We start from the raw sequence: 18,732 nt of genomic DNA on the forward strand, positions 1-18,732 counted from the left end.
AGCTTGAGTTCAAAAATAAATTGATTATAGTTAGAAATACGAGAGCTGTTTTGAACATGTTTTTGTGTGTGTTTGTGCAACACAACAAGGCAGCTGTGATGAGAGCCAAAGTGGTACCAAAATAAAGGAAGATTCTTTAACTGCAGTACTACTCATTAAGTGAAAAACTATGTTTTGAATAAATAAAACCCAAAGGATTTCAAACCATTACAGAAACTGATTTAATCTCACTAATGGCATCTTGATATTACTTTTGTTTATACCTTCAGATCCCATAATGAAATGATGGATGTCAGGTCCTGTTGACATGCGAGGTACTTGACAGTTTTTTTCTATTACTCCTCTTGGGGTTACCATTTTTATATGAACCACCTGTTTAACACATTATACAGTGATGAGTGTTAAATATTGAATGAATGTATAGTCAAGTAATTAACATATATGGATTAATATAGTCATATTAAAATTTCCATTTACCACAAAATGCAACTTAAACTTGATGTAATTATAGGATAAAATTTGGAAATCCTATAAATTACCCCCTAGAAATTTTGTGGAGTAACCTGCTAGCAACTAATAAATCTAATACAATTCAGTTAGCTAGTGAAAGCACAGATTCTCCTCATTGTTTTGCCAAATCAAACTCTTCTCTGCTGTCCCTTTATGCATGTCACATTTAATCTACAATTAAACATTTTGTTGGGATTCTCATGATATCCTAGCCTATATCTTTCTTTCGTTTATGCCTCATGACTGCATTGGTTAACTCTCACATACAGATACTTACTATATCACAGGAAAATAGTAGAGAAGGAATATAACCCAATGGCTTCTCCTGAGCTCTTCATAAGACCACGAAGAGATTTTCCTAACATGAGTATTTACATAGTACAGTGCACTTTTATTTAAGCAGTTTGTATAACAAAAACATTTTAATAATGAATTAATGGACACTTAGATACAGCAAGCTCAGAAACAAAAAACAAAATAAAATTTATCTGAAGATTTCACTACATGCAAATACATTAAATATTTATTGCACGAAGTACCAAAAAAGAGATTAACCAACTGACTATTAAACATATCACGTTCACCGATGTTTTAATGACTACCAACCCAGCAGGTAGGTTGGAGGACCGTCATCAAAAAAGTTAAGAGCCAATTGTTCACCATTTTTAAAGACAAGTACATAATTCAAATATCAAGTAAATATACATCTGGTCCTGAACGATGTTTTATATTTTAATGGATTAAAATGGATTTGAAAATTATTCTTCCTCCAATGATAGAAGGTTTCACATGCTAAAGTTTAACTTGATGCAAATTAAGGTCTAGTCATACCTAACTATTTGGCATAACCCCTGCACATGTAAGTTATATAATAGAAGGGTGTCTCAGTTACCAGGGCACAATCAGACGCCATATCTTGATAAATATTCATCGTTGTTCGGATACCCTAAATATTTCACTTTAAGGCACTACTAGACAATTTTTTTTGGCAGCTACAGATGTTGTAAGCCATCAAAATACTTAACTTCACTTTGTACAAAACTTTTTTCCACCTCCACTCTCCCTGCCCCCATGCTTACCAAAATCCCAGTTAGTTACATATTCGTCCATTGGTATGAATGATATTCTGTTCTAAAAGTGATTTAAAAAAAATAGGCCAAGGACTCTGGCCAGCTGAGATCTTGACAGGAACATATCCTTCCTTTAAAAAACAAAAGAACAAAACAACCCCCACCACTCCCTCACACCAAGAAAGCTGTTTTTCTTTTGCACCACTTAATACAGCAGCAGTGATCAAGAAATTCAATGAAGCTTCAAAACAGGAGGTGACAATACTTTATATAAAGAGTTTAGTCTGCCTAATTTCACTCACTCTCTGCTATATATGGAGGGGAAAGGGGGAGGGAGAGAGGGAAAGAGTGGGAGATGCATAGTCATTTTTAAATTATCTTTCCATATTTGAAGCAGCCTTAATATAATAAGGCACTTCCCTTTAGTAAGCAGTGAAGCTATAGTAGAATTCTGATGTCACTACTGTAAATGTTTACTGTAAATTCTCAAATAAAATATTAATAATGATGCCAGAACTGTATTATAGTTCCATTGTTTGCTAAAAGGAAGTGCTTTATTCCAAATCTGAAGCAGCCTTACTATAAAAGGTAATTTAAAAACTGATATACGCCCCCCAATTTCTCTGTCCCAATTATGAATAATTTACAGAGGCCAGACCCGAATGCTTCAAATTGGAGGGGAAATACTTGATAAATATTTATAAAAAATTACCAGATCTTCAATGTTTCCGTAGATGTTCTTTTTCATGCCTGATGCACGTGTGGCCACCCATCCTCCAAGGGAGCTGAATTCCATAGAATCTGGTTCATGGCCTGTACAGTAACCACTCTCACCAAGCTAAAGACAGAAAGCAATACTCCACTGATGTAAGATAGCCTGCTTTTGCTTAGTAATCAACATATTAATTTTTAAAAACATTTTAGATTTTAGAAACTTGCTAATGATAGGAAAGAAAAAAGTATCTTGGACCAATATTATTCAGGTATAAAGAGTCAACTCTTGATTTAAGTATAAATTTGATATAAATGAAGTGTTTCCGTTTCTACTGTGCGTACGCTAAGCAGTATATCATACCCTCCACCCACATTTTAAAACAAATACTGCCATTGCTGGCAAAGATGTGATTCAAATAAATGGGGAGAAATAACTAAAGTAACTTCCAACTTCACTTAAACATTTCCAATAAATAAAGCACTTAATCTTTTTTTCTTTCTATCCTAATGTTATGTGCAGTAGAGGTCTGCAGAAATTCTGAGCAAACTGCTTGTATTTAATTCTCTCAAGAAGGAATGTGTTTTAATGCACAGCCATCTGGTTGGGCTTCCTGTATGCAATACCAATGACAAATTTGTAATGCAGATCATGCATTCCTGTACATTAAAGTTACTTGTTTCTCATTTTTCTATATTAGCTTGACTCTGCCATCTGTACAACACGTGAGAGTGTGATTGAATCCCCTTAAAAATGCAATACCAAAGCTGTCCCACTGAAATAATGTAAAGCCAAACAATCCCGTGCTGAATGGTACAGACCACACCAACTGCATTTACTATACTGGAGATCATCTATTTGTGTTGACCAATTTGATAAAGATCCAGTTAAACGTTTGCCATTTTCACGTATGCTATCTAGACGAGGGACAGCAGCTATATTTGTGTGCACATACTTGTATGCATGCACACTATTATGTCTGAAAACACATTAAACACATTAAGGTTGCAAAGTTACCACTCAAAAATGGCATTCAATGCCAGAATTTAGGTTGCCTACACAACCTTAATTCAACCTCCCCTTCTTTGTATACTTCATTTTAGTCTTTCATTGCCTGAACACAGTATTTTCCCCACACAGGATTGCTGTCTCAGTGCACAGCTGTTTGGACAGTGCTCAGTGAATGAGCAGTTACTCAATGGATGATATGGGAACTGAGGCAGAGAGAGATTAGGGTCAACACTTTACACTAATTTTGGGTGCCCTATTTGAGATGCTAACGGACTGATTTTTCAGAGAAATTAGCATTTTATAGCACATCATTTGTTCAGAGCACAGCTTTTGATGACTTTAGATACAGTTCTGAGCACTCAGCATTGCAAGCCAGAACCTGTGTCCAGTTGGGAACGCCCAGAAAATGAGGAACACACTATTAGTGGCCATCTGTGAAAAGTTTGTTTTAAGTGACTTGAGTACCATCACATAGGAACTCTGTCATGGAGGCAGAAGGCAGTTTTCCAAGGTGGCATGCAACTATCTTAACCACAGGATCACCCCCCCTTCCTCAAATCCCTCGCCTCAGTTCACTACATACTTTCCAACTACTCCAGCAAATAAGGCAGGGGTCCTTCAGACAAACAGCTTCATCAACTGTACAACTAACAAAGGCAGAAGTCTTAGAAAAAATGTGAACACATAATTAAAGACCATCATAATGAATATACATGGAGTGGGTGGGGGGGAAAAAGGGCAAGTTAAGGTCACAATGGCAACCTTAATTCTGGTATTTCCTAACTTTTGTTTATTTGAGTTTGCAATCTCAAAGTTTTTTAAATGTAGTTTCTTGCATGTAGTCCAAGTGTTTGTTCAACAAAGTAGGAACCTTTAAATCCATGAGCTCTGCCACTTGGCCCAACAGAGCAAATAGCAGTAGTAGGTTGTCACCTTATGTGAGCCAGCCACTAGAGGAAGCTAAGGCATGTTTTGCCACTAGGCTTCACAGCTATTTGTACATCCCTGTGGAATTTTTTTTATTATTATTTTTTTTTAACAACATGAAATTCCAGAAAAATAATTATATTTATTTCATTTGACCCAGTAAAGAGTGAGGGGTGAGCAGGGGGGCGGACGGTTCCTACACCAAGGAGAAGAGTGACGTAGCAGGCCCTGGGGGCTGAGGGGATCACAAACCAAATCCACCTCACATGTGCCCTGCAGTAGTGGCTCCTGTACTCAGGGGATAATAGGACCAGGGAGCGGGGTTAAAGCACCACTCAGGTTTGACCTGCCCATCATGATGATAGAAAGGTGGCTGGGCCAAACCTGAGCAGTGCTGCAACTCCATGTGCCAGATCACAACATCTGGTATGGGGAGCCAGGGCCCAACACTGAGCCACTGATGAGGGGTGAATTTTTTCCAATAAATTTTGGTTTATATTTGGCTTTTCTTTTTACTAAGTGTTGTTTTGTATTTGCTATAAAACCCAGGGCTCTAGCTATTGGCAGAGAGCAGAGAAGCAGAGACTCCAGAATCTTGGGTTCTATTCCAGGTTCTGAAGGGATCATAGTCTAATGGTTAGATCTTCTCCATGACCCCTTCAGCATGTTGTCCTCCTGATACCATTCTTCCCTCCTCCCAGTAACATCTCTCCCGGCCTGGCTCCTCATCCCCCTCTATATTTTGTTCAAGCTGTTTCAATCCTCCTCCTCCTCACCAGGTGCCAGCCAGGGGCACCTTAAGCACACAGGAAAGTCTCCCTACACTGAGCTCTAGTGCCACATGGCTTCCTGGGTACCTGGCAGTGCAACTGAAGGTAGTCCTGCTGAACCCATGCAGTCCTGGGATTGAGCATGGTCAGATGAAATCTTCAGCAAAAGTGGTGAAACAAATAGGTATCTACATATGTGCAAACTGTCATTCAGCAACTCGTAACTTGGTCAAATTTATACAACTCTGATGCAAGGAAAACCCCCTCACCAAATTTTAGCTCCCTGCTCCAAAGCATGGAGACTCCACAGCTTCAACAAAATGGTTAAGAATTTTTAAAAAATGGGCACAACGATGCCTTTTTCCCCTAACCTAGCCTGCGAAACAGATGAATCCTTTTTGCTGACATTTCCAGGATAATTAAATTTCAGCCCAAACAGTTAAAAGTTTGGCAGAGGAGAACAGGGTCTTGTAATAGAGTGTTAGGCAACTTAATATTTTAAGAAATCTGCCTTGATCATTAACAGATATGCTACAAAGCACAAGTCATTTTAATGGATTATGTAAGTTATTAAAAAAACACCTATAAATTCACATCTTTCCATTCCAGCATCTGAGTTTCAATATTTTGGTAGTTTCAATACAGGTCTGACTTGGCACACAAGTTTTCAGCTCCATTCAGGTTTCTTCTGCCCTTATCTAGATAAGCATTGCCACGTCTGTGAGCCTGTTTATTTTTGGTCTAAAGATTTTAGCTCTAGGCTAAAAATAATTCATTTAGGAATTAAGTTTGAAAAGCAATTTCCTTTAAGAATGAAGCAATTCTAATATTCAAAATTGTTATTCTGGAATAGCAGCTAAGTCAGACAAACAATGTTATGAATGCAAGTTGTCAACTTTTTTTTTTTAAAGTTATCTTCCAACTCCTCAATTAAAATCACTACCATGAAAAATTGCATTAGTAGACTCCAAAAGGTAGCTAACTTTTGCTTTTTATAGAGCCAAAAGGTAGCACTATTTCTAATACTTTTGTATAGAACTTTCAGGCAATTATGTATACAATCAAGAAGAGAAATTAAACTCAAAACTCTGTTATTGTGGGTTTAGTGTACCCACTACCACTCTTTGGGTGCACATCTCTGTATCAGCCTCATCTACCATGATCATTTTGGAATATGCAGATCCTGTGGAATTTTTTCAAATGTGTTTAAGTTATTAAGCATGTTAGAAAAATCAGAGGCAGCTCTATGTATTTTGCCGCCCCAAGCACGGCAGTCAGGTGGCTTTCAGAGGCATGCCTGCGGGAGGTCTGCTGGTAACGTGGATTCGGCAGCATGCCTGTGGGAGGTCCACCAGTCTTGCGCCTTCAGTGTACCCGCCACCAAATTGCCACTGAAACCACGGGACCAGCAGACCTCCGGCCGGCATGCCGCCAAAGGCAGCCTAACTGCCGCCCCCACGGTGACTGGCAGGCTGCCCCCCTCGGCTTGCCGGCCTAGGCATGTGCTTGGTGCATTGGTGCCTGGAGTCACCCCTGAGAAAAATGTACTTCCTGTCAAGCCATGGAAAACTCCATCTGTCCCCTTGCCCCATTCCCTCTCAAGATCCTCTTTCACTCTTCTTCAGTCTCTGCTGTGACTTCTTCCTTTCAAACTATAACCAAGATCTAGTAGCTATATCCTGAGAAAGGCCCTTGATTCCATCTTCAACTATTGTCCCACATACCTTTTCATTCACTTTAAAATAATCAAATAGGTCATTTACAACTTCCAAGTTTCTCTTCCTCTAACTCCATTTTGGATACACTCCAATCAAGCTTCTGTTCTCTCCACTCTACTGAAAACTCTCTCACCAAGGTCTTCAATGACTTCTACCTAGATAAATCTTAAGGCTTTACTCCACATTTGATCTTTTAGCTGTTTTTGATAACTGATCACTCCTTCCTAATTGTTGTTCTTTGGCTTCTGTTGCACTATTTTTTACCCTCCTCTCACCACTTTCTCTTTCACCATCGCCTCCTGCAGTTCCTCTTTCATGTCCCGTCTTTAGGAGTCCCTCAAGGCTCTCTCATCTGCTCACAAGGATTTAAATATTATTTCCATGCAGACGACAGTTCTCATCCCATGCTTTCCTCTGAGTCCCTCAATTCACTCCTAATTATCAGACCATTTGACATTTTTTCCCCTGGGATGGCTCACTGGCATCTAAAGCATGACAGAGATTATCTTTATTTTCCCTCCAAGTTTATCTCCACTTCCCCCATTCCTCTATTGCTGTTTACACAACCCAGCCCTATAAACTGAGAGTCAAACTCCTCTTTCCCCACATATTTCAGCCATGACCACACATGCTGTTTTGCCTCCAAGAATCCAACTCTTCCTCTCTGGCTTGATAGTTAAGATGTTGATTGATCCTCTGGCCATCTCCTATATTAACTTCCTCTCCAGCCTCCCAAACCCACAGCCACTAAAATTATATAGCCTTCACCCACTGTTCTAACACTCAGCACCCCATGTTAACCTGATTATACCCACTGGTTCCACCTTGCATGCTGCATTACATTTGTTCTTATCTTTACTTTCCAGGCCTTCACTGCAGCCTACATCTTCAGAACTTTTCACCAACCCTCATATCTGCGCCAGTGGAAATAACGCCTTGCTCATTTCCATCTCCCATCATTTTTTCATGCTGTCCTTTTCATGTGGTTGCCATCCCACCATTTCCTCAAACTTCTGCCAAAGACTTACTTTCTGCAATGCTGAGAAGTAGTGAATTAAATAAAAACTCAACTATTCCCTTCTCTGTGTTGCTCAATGCTTCTTCCCCCCACCCCCCACATGCCCTTCAGAGTGTAAGCTCTTGTGGGCATGGACTATTTATATATCAGGTACAATTAGGGTGACCAGATGTCCCATTTTATAGGGACAGTCCTGATATTTGGGACTTTTTCTTATACAGAGGCCTATTACCCCCCACCCTCTGTCCCAATTTTTCATACTTGCTATCTGGTCACCCTAGGTACAATGCTGAGCACATTAAATTAAAACTAATCACAAAAAGAACCCCTTCGTTTTAACTGCCTCCTCCTTTAGTATTTTCTGTTATTAACTTAATCACTGAAATTTTAATAAGCTTGCAATGAAGTTGTTTAATAAAAATATATTTATTACAAGTCATAAGTTTAACACATTGCCTGATTCTGTATTCCTTGCATACCCTGGAAAGCATAATGAAGTCCCTAACATACATTTAATGTGCCCAAATATATTTAATGTGCTAAAACCTTACCACAAATACAAATTTATATTCAGCACTGACCAGATTGTCAGCCAGAGCCTCTTTATATTACTGTGAGGAAAATTTCCACTGAAAGGTCAATTCAAAATTCCATTTCCATTTCCTCAAGAAGACTCTCTGAAGGAAAAACTGCAAGAGTTTTAAGTTTAATGTACTGTTTCAATTTGAAAGTTATGAAAGGCAGCTACAGCAGGAGAGGGAATATTATGCCTTACTCTAGTAGAAGGAAAAATTGTATGGCATTTAAAGGATGGAATAGTTGGTGAAATATCAGAAGTTACTAGCCTAGAAAAATGTCATTTAAATTAAGGGAATATACTCTGTGCATTTTAATTCTAACCTTTAAAAAAACCCAGAGATTTGAAAAGGTTAAAATATTACATCAAATGATAAAAAGAGGATATAAAATAAGAGGCATGAAAGGCCATCTCTCTCACCAGCAACAGCTCTGTTAGTAAAGTCTCTGATACACATCTATTTGGTAAAAAGCTATAATAGCCTCCACCCCTCACTAAAAAGCTGCTCATCAATCAAATTATTAAATTCCTTTATCAAAAGTCTTATTGCTTCAGAATCTTTTCTTACAGGTGTACTGAAGAATTCATATATGCCTTCAAAGGATGGGTTTCTTAAATTAGCAATTAGTCCATTCCATGGCATACCTGTAATTAACTGTTCTCTTACATGTTAGGGAGGTTTGGCAGCTAGCTTTGGACTCCCACTAGCTTTATCATGGGAAGTCAGTGTACCCCAGAAGGTGTTAAGCAAACATCTACCACCAGCTGTACATAGTTGAACATAGACCTTGAAGGGTGCTGGGGATTCTCAGAAAACATTGCTACAGTCACGTCTTTATTAAGATTAAGACCAACTTTCTGTTTAAACCATGACTCTTAATTGCTCTAAAATCCACATGGTTAATTGGATTGCCTTGAAATACGGTGTGCCTCATGGAAGAATGGGGTTTGACAACTGAGCAAATTTTGGAGCCATTTGACCAACAGGTTCCCAAGATACAGCCGCCCCATGCCTCCTTAAAAAAAGCTACTTTTTTTTTTTTTTTTTTTAAGTTGATACGTTTTGGCAACTTTTTTCAGGTACAGCTAGAGATGAAGCCAGGACAGATTATTGTACCAGGGTCTCAAATGCTTGAGATTTACCCAGAGTGCATGCCATCCACTAGTTCTTTGGGGAAAATCAAACACATACATTAGCCACCAAGTGTTTGGTTCTCCAGCTGGGCACGCACCAGGCTCTCACAAACAGATTACACTGTGCATATACAGAGAGAGGAGAGGGGGCAAGAGGTTGAAAGCTAGCTGTAACTCACGGGGCCTGAATATCTCAAGGGGGAAGTTACAGCCAGTGACCTGAGCTACACCACCCAAGCACTGAGAGTTCAAATCCAACCATAGCAATCTGAAATTGAGAAAAAGGCAGCATCTTGCTAGAGTCTGCCTCTAGCAAAGCGTTTGTTTTTTAATTTGGGGAAAGTGTAATCTGAGTACAACAGACTATTCAGAAGGTGCTAAAATTATTCTTTTGGAAAGAAAATAAATTACACATGCAAATCCTCACAGAGGTGTGGGTGATAGGGGTGGGGGAAGGGTCAGGTGATGGGCAGGACACCAGGAAGGGGACATGGGGGTGAGTAATTGGGGGTACAGGCGAGGATAGGGGCAGGGGCCACTGTAAGCCCCATATTCTCCCCTCCCTCCCCTCGTTTGCCACAATATAGGAGCCTTCTGAGCCCTTCTCCCTTTCCCCTGTGTGAACACACCAGAATCTCAATGACGCCCCCCCCCATCTATTGGAGCTTGACCAGGTGTGGGCTAGGTTCAGGGGGAGGGACAGACCAGTGATTGCCTTTCAGCAGGACCAAGATTCTCTTCATACCCTTCCCCTGTGATCTGGGAGCTGTGGATCCCTGCCCGTGGGGGTGCCTGAGCCCCTCCTTATACCTGCTTCATGTGAGCTGAGACCTGAGGGCCTTATCTAGGGAGGTCAGAGCCCCACTCCCTGTGTACCAGGATCCAGAATGCTCCAGCCCATTATTAGGGTCTACTGATCTACCTGAGATATACTGAAGAAAAGCTGTATGTAAGAACTAGGTATTACTACTTGTCCAAAGGAACATCTGAACTGAGAGAAGTGAGTTAACTTATAAAGAGAGGCCAAAACTCCATCCAGGAATAATATTAGAACCTACCCCTGGGAAGTTCCCCACTTGCCTTATGACTACTTCAGAATCACTTCCAAACATTATAATGAGGAAAACTTCTGTCCATTACAAGAGAGTTCAAAGACAACTAAATCCCAGACCAAGGATTTCATTAACCTGCGTCTGACGAAGTGGGTATTCACCCACGAAAGCTCACGCTCCAAAATGTCTGTTAGTCTATAAGGTGCCACAGGATTCTCTGCTGCTTTTACAGATCCAGACTAACATGGCTACCCCTCTGATACTATTAACCTTACCTTAAACTTGAGTACATATCACTAGCTTAAAGTTAAACATTCTTACAAGAACACTTAATTAGTAAGATCACCAATAAAAAGCCAAGGGTGGCAGAGTTTAGATTAAGTTTACAAGAAACTCAAATATCTGAAACTCTTACCTATGTATTTTCAAACTACCATAACTTTCTCACTCACAGTTACCAACCTCCCATATACCTGGCTGGATATTAGAAATGTGTTAATGCAGATTTATATATTTAGTTTCATACTTATGTATTTGATACTAAGTGTGATGCATTGCAGCCACCTTTTGCACAGATGGAAGCACATATTGCATGCTAAAACCTGACAGCTCACTTTTAGGATACTTCACATGGTATTTGCATTTAATATTAGCAAGGATTTTTCAATTAAAATGCAATAAATATACAGGATTAGACGCAGTCCGTAACTATGGATACAATTCTTACAAATTTGGTAAGCATAAATGGTAAGCAAAAGTGGACATGAAAATTTGCGTAAGAATGAAAATACAATTCAATGACTTAGATCAGACACCTGAAACAACTTTAATTAGGGACGAATAATCAACCTGAAACAAGAAATATTGAAAATTTCGTAGGAAATTAATACCTGTCTTTCCAGATCTTGTCCAATAATGCCAGCCTCTATATGAGCAGTTAAGTTTTTCTCATCTACCCAGAGAATTCGATTCTGTTGTAAAAAAAATATCGGATGTTAGACCACTACAGTTCTGGAATTTACTTATAAGTGACCTTGCTTCACAAAAGGATGTTTATACATTAGCAAACTTATCAGTTGTAATTTACCAACAGTGTAGCTCCACCTATGGTGTCAGAAGAAGCTGAATAGACAAGACTGAGGCATTTTTACCTTATGTCATGTAGTCTTGTCTACAATACTGTTTCCATGGTTGCTACTGTAAATGGAGATGCATCAGTGGTAAATTATGGCTGAAAAGTTTGCTTGTGTAAGCACAGCAATATGAAGCAGGAAAACCAGAGAGAATTAGGTCACCCAAAATTCTGGAGAAAGAGGAGTGTTCAGGAGTTTCATATCTGGCATACAAGGATTCAATTATCTTGAATGATCTACATGTCAATGCCTAAGAATAAAAAAATTCTGGTGCAGCCCAGGAGTAAAAAGAGTATTCGATTAGGCAAGTCACATTCTATTCCTTCATGCACCTGCCCTCTTGAATTTTACATCAAGATGGCAAAACTATAGGTGAGGTATTTATCAAGACAAGTTCAAGCCTAGCGCAGTTTAACTTAAATGTAAATATTTAAACCACTGAAGGCTATAGTTACTGCTTCAACAAGTGGACCGTGCTCTACATTCACCCCAGAATGCATGAATGAACACTAGAAGGAGAAGAAAGAACGCTTCAATACAAATGCATCACACTTTAAACTAGCTAGTGGGATAAAAGAAAGGATTGGGAAAAAATAACCAGAGATAAGAATCAAAAAAGTCTAACCTAGCCAAACTAGAAGAGTTGCCTCCACTTGATGGAGAAAGAAAATTGGATTGGCAAACTCAGTCAGCCCACTTTACGGTAGGAATGGCATCACAAGAGTTTTGCCCCCCACACCCTCACCTGACAGTAAGAAATGTAAACCCATTGTTCAGGATGGCAGAGAAAAACATCTGAGGAGTGACAGCATGACGATGATTTGAAGACGCACACAGAAAACAGCAACACTTAGTAACACTTTTTTTTAATCATTTGCTTCAAGATGTCAAATATACTGTTCTCTGGCATATTACAATAAATGTATATGACTTAATAGCGCACTAACAACGATGAAAATAAAAATCTAAGTAGTAAGTGTACTGTGTGCATCTGTTGATCACCTGAATAAAATCAGATTGTTTCTGTAACTGAATATTATAAGGATAAACTGCATCTTTGACACATACACAGGGAATATCTACCAGACTCTGTACCACACTGAGTCAATGTGTCATGTGCCAAAGCTTTTTTTTTTTTTTTTAGTTTTAAGTAAAAATTGTTCTGATGACCAAAAAAAATCATAGATGTGGTCCAGAGGTTAAATCTATAGGAACTTTCTTGAAGGTGTGGGCGATCTCAACACAGCTGAGCCTCAGGTATCATCTGAAAAACAGTGCCTGTTTGAGCCAGCAAACCTCTATAACAGAGGTAAAGGGGACTGGACTGCCCCAGCCACCTCAAGCTCCTTCCATAAAACCTAAACTTTCTGATGAAGTCAAACTCCAAGGAAAAGTGAAAGGTGATCAGACAGTGCGAATATGCAGAGAACACTCTTGAAGAACCAGTTACTTACCAAAGTAACTTTCCAAGCTGGCCTCTATGTATTCACACCTGTGGAAGTCTAGAGAGAATGACAGGCCTTGAGAAAGGTGGGCTGAGGAGTTCTCATTAAACAAGGACTGTGGAACTGCTCTCTCAAAAAAAGCATTAGATCCACCCAACTGTGTCAATTTGCAGCTTTCTATGATAGAATCATTCGCGGCATGTCTTCAACATTGTTTTAGCCTTAACAGCGAGCTCTAAGACCATGAGGTACTCTGGCACTACAAGAAATTGCCTTTTTGACAGATACCCAAAGGCTACAAATATCTTGCTGACTTCTTGATTTCCTAAGTGCATTGGTAGTAATCACGATAACAACCTTTTTGACATCTGCAATAAAGAATGTGGCACCCCTGGCCAGTACGTTTTCTTCCACAACCTGTGATTGTGAACAGAAGGTTTGATTCACAGGGATCTCTCACTACTGATAAAGACATTAAATATGACAGGATAAGGAATGACACAGTTCTGCACCAGTATGTAGTTGCCCTGTATGTGGCTTTGGAACCTTCGAAGGGCTTCACCACTCTGAGCTGCAAGAGGCTGATGCTGATTCCTTTCTATGCAGTTCTGTGCGCCCTGCAATGTTCTCTCTCGCAGATATGCTCCCCACCTCATCAGGCTGGCTGAGTATCTTTGGGTCTGGAAGGGATATAGGAAGACCTTGGACATTCTCTGGGATCATCCAGTATCCAAGGGAGTCCAGGACCTGGCTTGGGATCAGGATCTATCTTGCATACATTCTCAATGTGGTTCCTCACCCATGAGGAGAACCTTCTGGAGAAACTTGATATGGGATTTTTCCAGGGGTCATTTCTATACATTAAACTAGGAAGTCCAGTGACTGGAGATACTAAGCTGTGAATAGCTGTATATTCCTTAACAGATATCAGGTTCTGGATTTTCTGTCATCTGTCCAGTGATGGTAAACTTTGGCCACAGATGTGTCTATATACATCCAGCTGATCTCTCTCTGTGGAAGGGATCAATGAGCTTTTCTTGGTGTTTATCACAAAGCAACACAGTTGAAGCAGCTCCACTATCCATTGGGTGGGACTGTATGCTGCTTCTTTGGTGGGAGCTCTGTTCAGAATGTCATCCAGGAGAAGACAGAGGAGAGTGCTCAGAGATGTGAGTCTGATTCTGACCAGACAAAAGGCCGAATGGCAGTATTTTCTACAGGTAGTGGACCACGCAATACGCAAATCTCCATGGACACTGGTGACATGGATGCATGAGGCTGTGTAGATCTGCTATGTCCACTGAAGCAAGGAATCACCTTGGACGGGGTGCTACTTGTTGAGACTATGATCAGATTCACGATGGAGATCCTTCTCATCCATTTGTTCACTCATTTGACAATTAGGAGGGCTCTGACTTCCCCATCCCCGGGTATGTTTCTAGATGAATATGGAGTATAGCCCTAAAAACCTCTCTTCTGAGGATATCAATTAAATTGCTCCTATGTTTGCAAGTTGGGAGATCTTGTTTAGCACTAGCTTGCATTTGGTAGGGTTGCTTGAAATGGGTGATTGGGCGAGGTGAGGTTCTTAGTCTGAGGGAATAACCTGAACTTATTACCTCTTTTACCCACTTGTCTAGTGAATAGAGCCCCTTCATCTGAGAAGTAGAATATTGTCTGATCAGAGGCATAGCCTTTTGTTGCCACAGTGAGTTTTAAGAGGTGTCACTGCCACCATCTATGGTTTTGCCATCTGATACAAGGGTCAAGGGTTTTCTTTGGCATACCTGTTGCTATCGTTCCTTTGGTACTTTTGTGATAAGACTGGACAGAAGGAGCATTTCTGCCTGTTGGGCTTGTAATCCTTTCTTGAGGCACTGCACAGGATGGGAAAGGACTGCTTCGGTTTGGGTGCACTCCTCTCCACCTTCTTACCCAACTTCTCCCCAACTATGAAAGCAAGTGGATAAGAACAGGATTTATTTAAGTTGCCATCCGCAGTCCAGCAGCATTGGGAGATGTGGTGTCCCACTGCTGAACTGCACACCATGGCCCTGGATGACCATCAATTTGCATCCATTAAGGCACCTGTCACATGCTGTTACATACCTGAAACTAGGAGAGTAGGAAGAGGGAAGAAAGAGTAAAGGTTGCTTGCCACTGCTCAAAAATCCCATATAAAAAAATAGAACTGGCAAAGGAAATGGTCAGGAGCAGTGGGAACTAATTGTGGCCACAGAGATACAAGTCCTAGCAGTAAGCCAGAGAAGGGGGTGCAGCCTGTGGTGGCTGCACTACAACACTGAAAGAGGAGAACCACCTATGTGTGAGAACTGTAGAAGATGCTGGGCTGTAGAATACTGTTAACCATAGAGAAAAGCGTTTCCACTTCTGAGTGCAACATTGCAGTGTAAATGAATCTAGACTGCAGCTAAATGCCCTGTTCTTCCTGACATGACTTGCTCTGTGAAATTCACTGTCCCACTAGCTAAGCTACACAGTGAAGTGATTCTTGATCAGAATGCAAGACAAGTTTGCCCTTCTGTGATAGAGGGAAAAGTATAGGCAAAATGATCAAACCCATTCTTTTCTAGGTCTTTGGAGACTTGAATGGCCCTACTAAAAAGCTACAAGAACCCTAATCTCATTAAAAAAACAAGGCTGCGATTTTCAGAGATGCTTAAGGAAGCAAGGCACCCAACTCCCCTTAATGTTCAATGGAATTTGGACATCAAACACCCTAAGGCTCTTTTGAAAATCCCAGACTAAGTATTCAACAGTATAAACTACCCAGCACCAACCAGAATACAATTTAACAGTTAAAATTAGGTCTTTTATTAAAACAACTAGATCACTCTGAAAACAGAGTAGGCCCCCAAAGCCTAACCCTGCCACAGAAAGGAGGGACTGGTGTGCTTGGGACTGCCTAATTTTACAACTGCAGCTTTGAATATTCAGTGTGGGGGGGGGCAGGGGGTACTTGTATTTCCCCAGTGGGCACTGCTTTCCATAAAATTAGTGGTGCTGGGGCCATCCTGCAAGTGTGACTATGCAAGGCCACTCTGAAGACACGGTTCCTGGATTCTGAGTAGGAGGGAGAAAAGGAGAAAGATCCAACAGATGAAATTATTTTCTTAATTTAGGGATAGAAATCAGTTTTAAACAAATGTCTGTATGGTTGATTTTAAACTTTAATCTAATTTACATTAAAGTTAATTCTCCAAGCTGTTCTCTGGATCTTTCCATGACTGCTTGTATTACTAGGGAGTTGGGGGGAAGGGATGTGAACAAAAAGTGTGCCCCTTTCACAGGTACAAAGTATCATCTTTCAGCCCCTTTAGGGGTAGGTACATAATCCTGGTGTTTGCCATACTACACTGGCTGATTCCATGGCCTCATTTCCTGGGAGAGCTACCCAATTGGGTCCGCAGGACGTCCAGGCTTATGTCAGGTATCAAGAATATTCTCAAGTGGAATCTGAAGTTCAGTTGCCACCCTCTGCACTATTCTTGGTATAGTCAATGGGCATCAGGCAGGGATGGTGTGGCTGGGGCAACTGCCTCATCAGGTGAGGAGGACAATAGGCCTATTGGTACCACCAGCAGTGGTGGGTTTGGCTCATCTTCCTCCTTCGCATATTCCAGAGAAGCCAGTTGCTATTGCTTATCGGAAGATGGATGGTAAGCTGCTCACACAGATCCAATAGGGCCAGTATACTGGTTTGAAGGCTGCTTGGGGAGGATCCCAAGACACTGGGTATAGCAGTCTAGGAGGAGGGCCAAGGGAGCTATGGGGGTGGGTATGAGACCAAGACACTCTAAAAGTCTGTCCAGGCTAACTTCCCTTTATGGAGGAGATGGTTCATCCTACATATTGGATTCAGCAGACAAAAAGGGCCTGATCTTGTTCTATCAGCAATACTGTAGGTGCCAGTAGATGGAGACTCCATCTCGTGGACAGAGCAAGAGAGACGTACTTCCTTCTCAAAGTAGATTCCTCTTCTGATGCTGAAACATCCCTCAGAAGGACTGAACCTGAAAGCAGAGGAAACTGGGTATGGTAGGGTGAAAATATCCTCCGGGGAAGTATATGTCTGTTCCAGAGTGTGAGGCGTCCCAGTAGTTGGATCTGGCTTAGTGGTCAGTAGGTTGGAGAAGCTCTTTCGGCTTACATGCTAGTACAGGTGGATCCTTGCTCCTGTGTGTCTTACTCATATGGGCAGAAGGCTTAAGCAGGCCTAAGACTTTATAACACAAACATGAAGACTCACCTGATTTGATAGGAGTTGGGGACCAGATCTGGAGGAAGATCTTTTCTTGTGTCTGTAAAAGTGTCTTACTCTTATGAGAAGCCTGAGACAGCAGATCTCTGAATTTATCAGATCTGGTCTTTACTCCAGAGCTCCTGCTTGGAAGGGCACTGCTCAAGGATAGAGACCAATGTACAATGGGGGTGGTCTTCTTGGTCTGAAACCAACTGGGGTCTCATGGCTTTCTGCATGAAATACTTGCTCAGTTGAAGATCTCATCCCTCTTGGGTCTGGGGAGGACAGGAGCAGCTGATACTGCACTTAGTGGAGATGCTCTGCCTTTACTGGCTTGGGGAGGCATGTAAGTGGTCACCACTGACCAAGAAGCAAAGAAGACAGGAGACAGTTCTTAAACCCTGGAACTCTGAGCATAGTCCTTCCAAGAGTAGGAAATGGAGAGGGTCTCCATGGTGGGGAAATACGAATCTAAACTATTAAAAAAACACTAAAAACTATAAACCACTATATTTACAGATATGAGAGATAGTACAAAGACAGTGTCAGACACAGAATTACAACCCAGGCCATGCAGCAGGAAGGAGGAACTGGAGAGGTGGTCAGGCCACACCTTCTTTTATAACCTCAGTACTGATAAGCAGAGACCTAGGATGCAGGCTCAGACCGTGGACACTATTCACAAGAGTTTTTGGGCTCAGGTGCATGGCGTACATGTGACCCACACTCAAAAGAAGATTGTTTAAATCCAAACAAAAAAGATGCACTGAAGTTTGAAAAACTAATGCACTGATGAATATTAAGCTGCATAAAATCTTTACAGAAATTTAAAAAATAAGTTCGATGCCAGTTACCTAACAGGGTCTTTCAAATATAAAGCTTTCACATAATAAAAACGGCATTTCCCATTAAAAGTTGGTTAAGTTACTCAAACCCAGAAAGACATCCTTATTTCTACACTCCTAAAGTAACTGAACATTTAACCTCATTATACATGCATCTTAGTTAACTTAAGTTCCTCAGATCAGTTAACTGAATCACTCAGTGCCTCAAAACAGACCTTTATGCATGTTCTATCTTATACCATTGTTCCTGTTCAGTGGTTCTCTTTGAGACAAACAATGTTTAAACTCTCTAAGTGTTGTTTTTTACTGCAGTGGGTCTTTAGCAGAACAACAGGCACCTATTATATGTTCAGAGTAGGGCTGTCAAGCCATTAAAAAAAATCAGTCACAATTAATTGCACTGTTAGACAATAAGAATACCATTTAAATATTTTTTGATGTTTTCTACATTTTCAAATATATTGATTTAAATTACAGTGCTCATTTTATATTCTGTGTTGTACACTTTGTATTTTGATCACAAGTATTTGCACTGTAAAAAACAAT

General features: G+C 40.6%; 1 protein-coding gene across 5 annotated transcripts in view; it reads right to left on the minus strand.

Annotated features, from left to right (window-relative positions):
* The window catches only part of AGPS (alkylglycerone phosphate synthase), a 166,302-nt gene that overhangs the window by 70,042 nt on the left and 77,528 nt on the right, over window positions 1-18,732 (minus strand). For all 5 annotated transcript variants that reach the window (XR_012656637.1, XM_032768483.2, XM_032768484.2 and 2 more), the window contains 3 exons: window positions 11,390-11,470; window positions 2,293-2,418; window positions 264-372 (listed from right to left, as the gene is read on the minus strand). Coding sequence is in view for 4 of the 5 variants with exons in the window: in XM_032768483.2 (XP_032624374.1) it covers window positions 264-372; window positions 2,293-2,418; window positions 11,390-11,470 (316 nt within the window). In the remaining variant the exon portion in view is untranslated. The remainder of the gene's footprint in view (window positions 1-263; window positions 373-2,292; window positions 2,419-11,389; window positions 11,471-18,732) is intronic.

This window comes from Chelonoidis abingdonii, chromosome 10 (genome assembly GCF_003597395.2).
Source record: "Chelonoidis abingdonii isolate Lonesome George chromosome 10, CheloAbing_2.0, whole genome shotgun sequence".
Taxonomy (NCBI): Eukaryota; Metazoa; Chordata; order Testudines; family Testudinidae; genus Chelonoidis; species Chelonoidis abingdonii.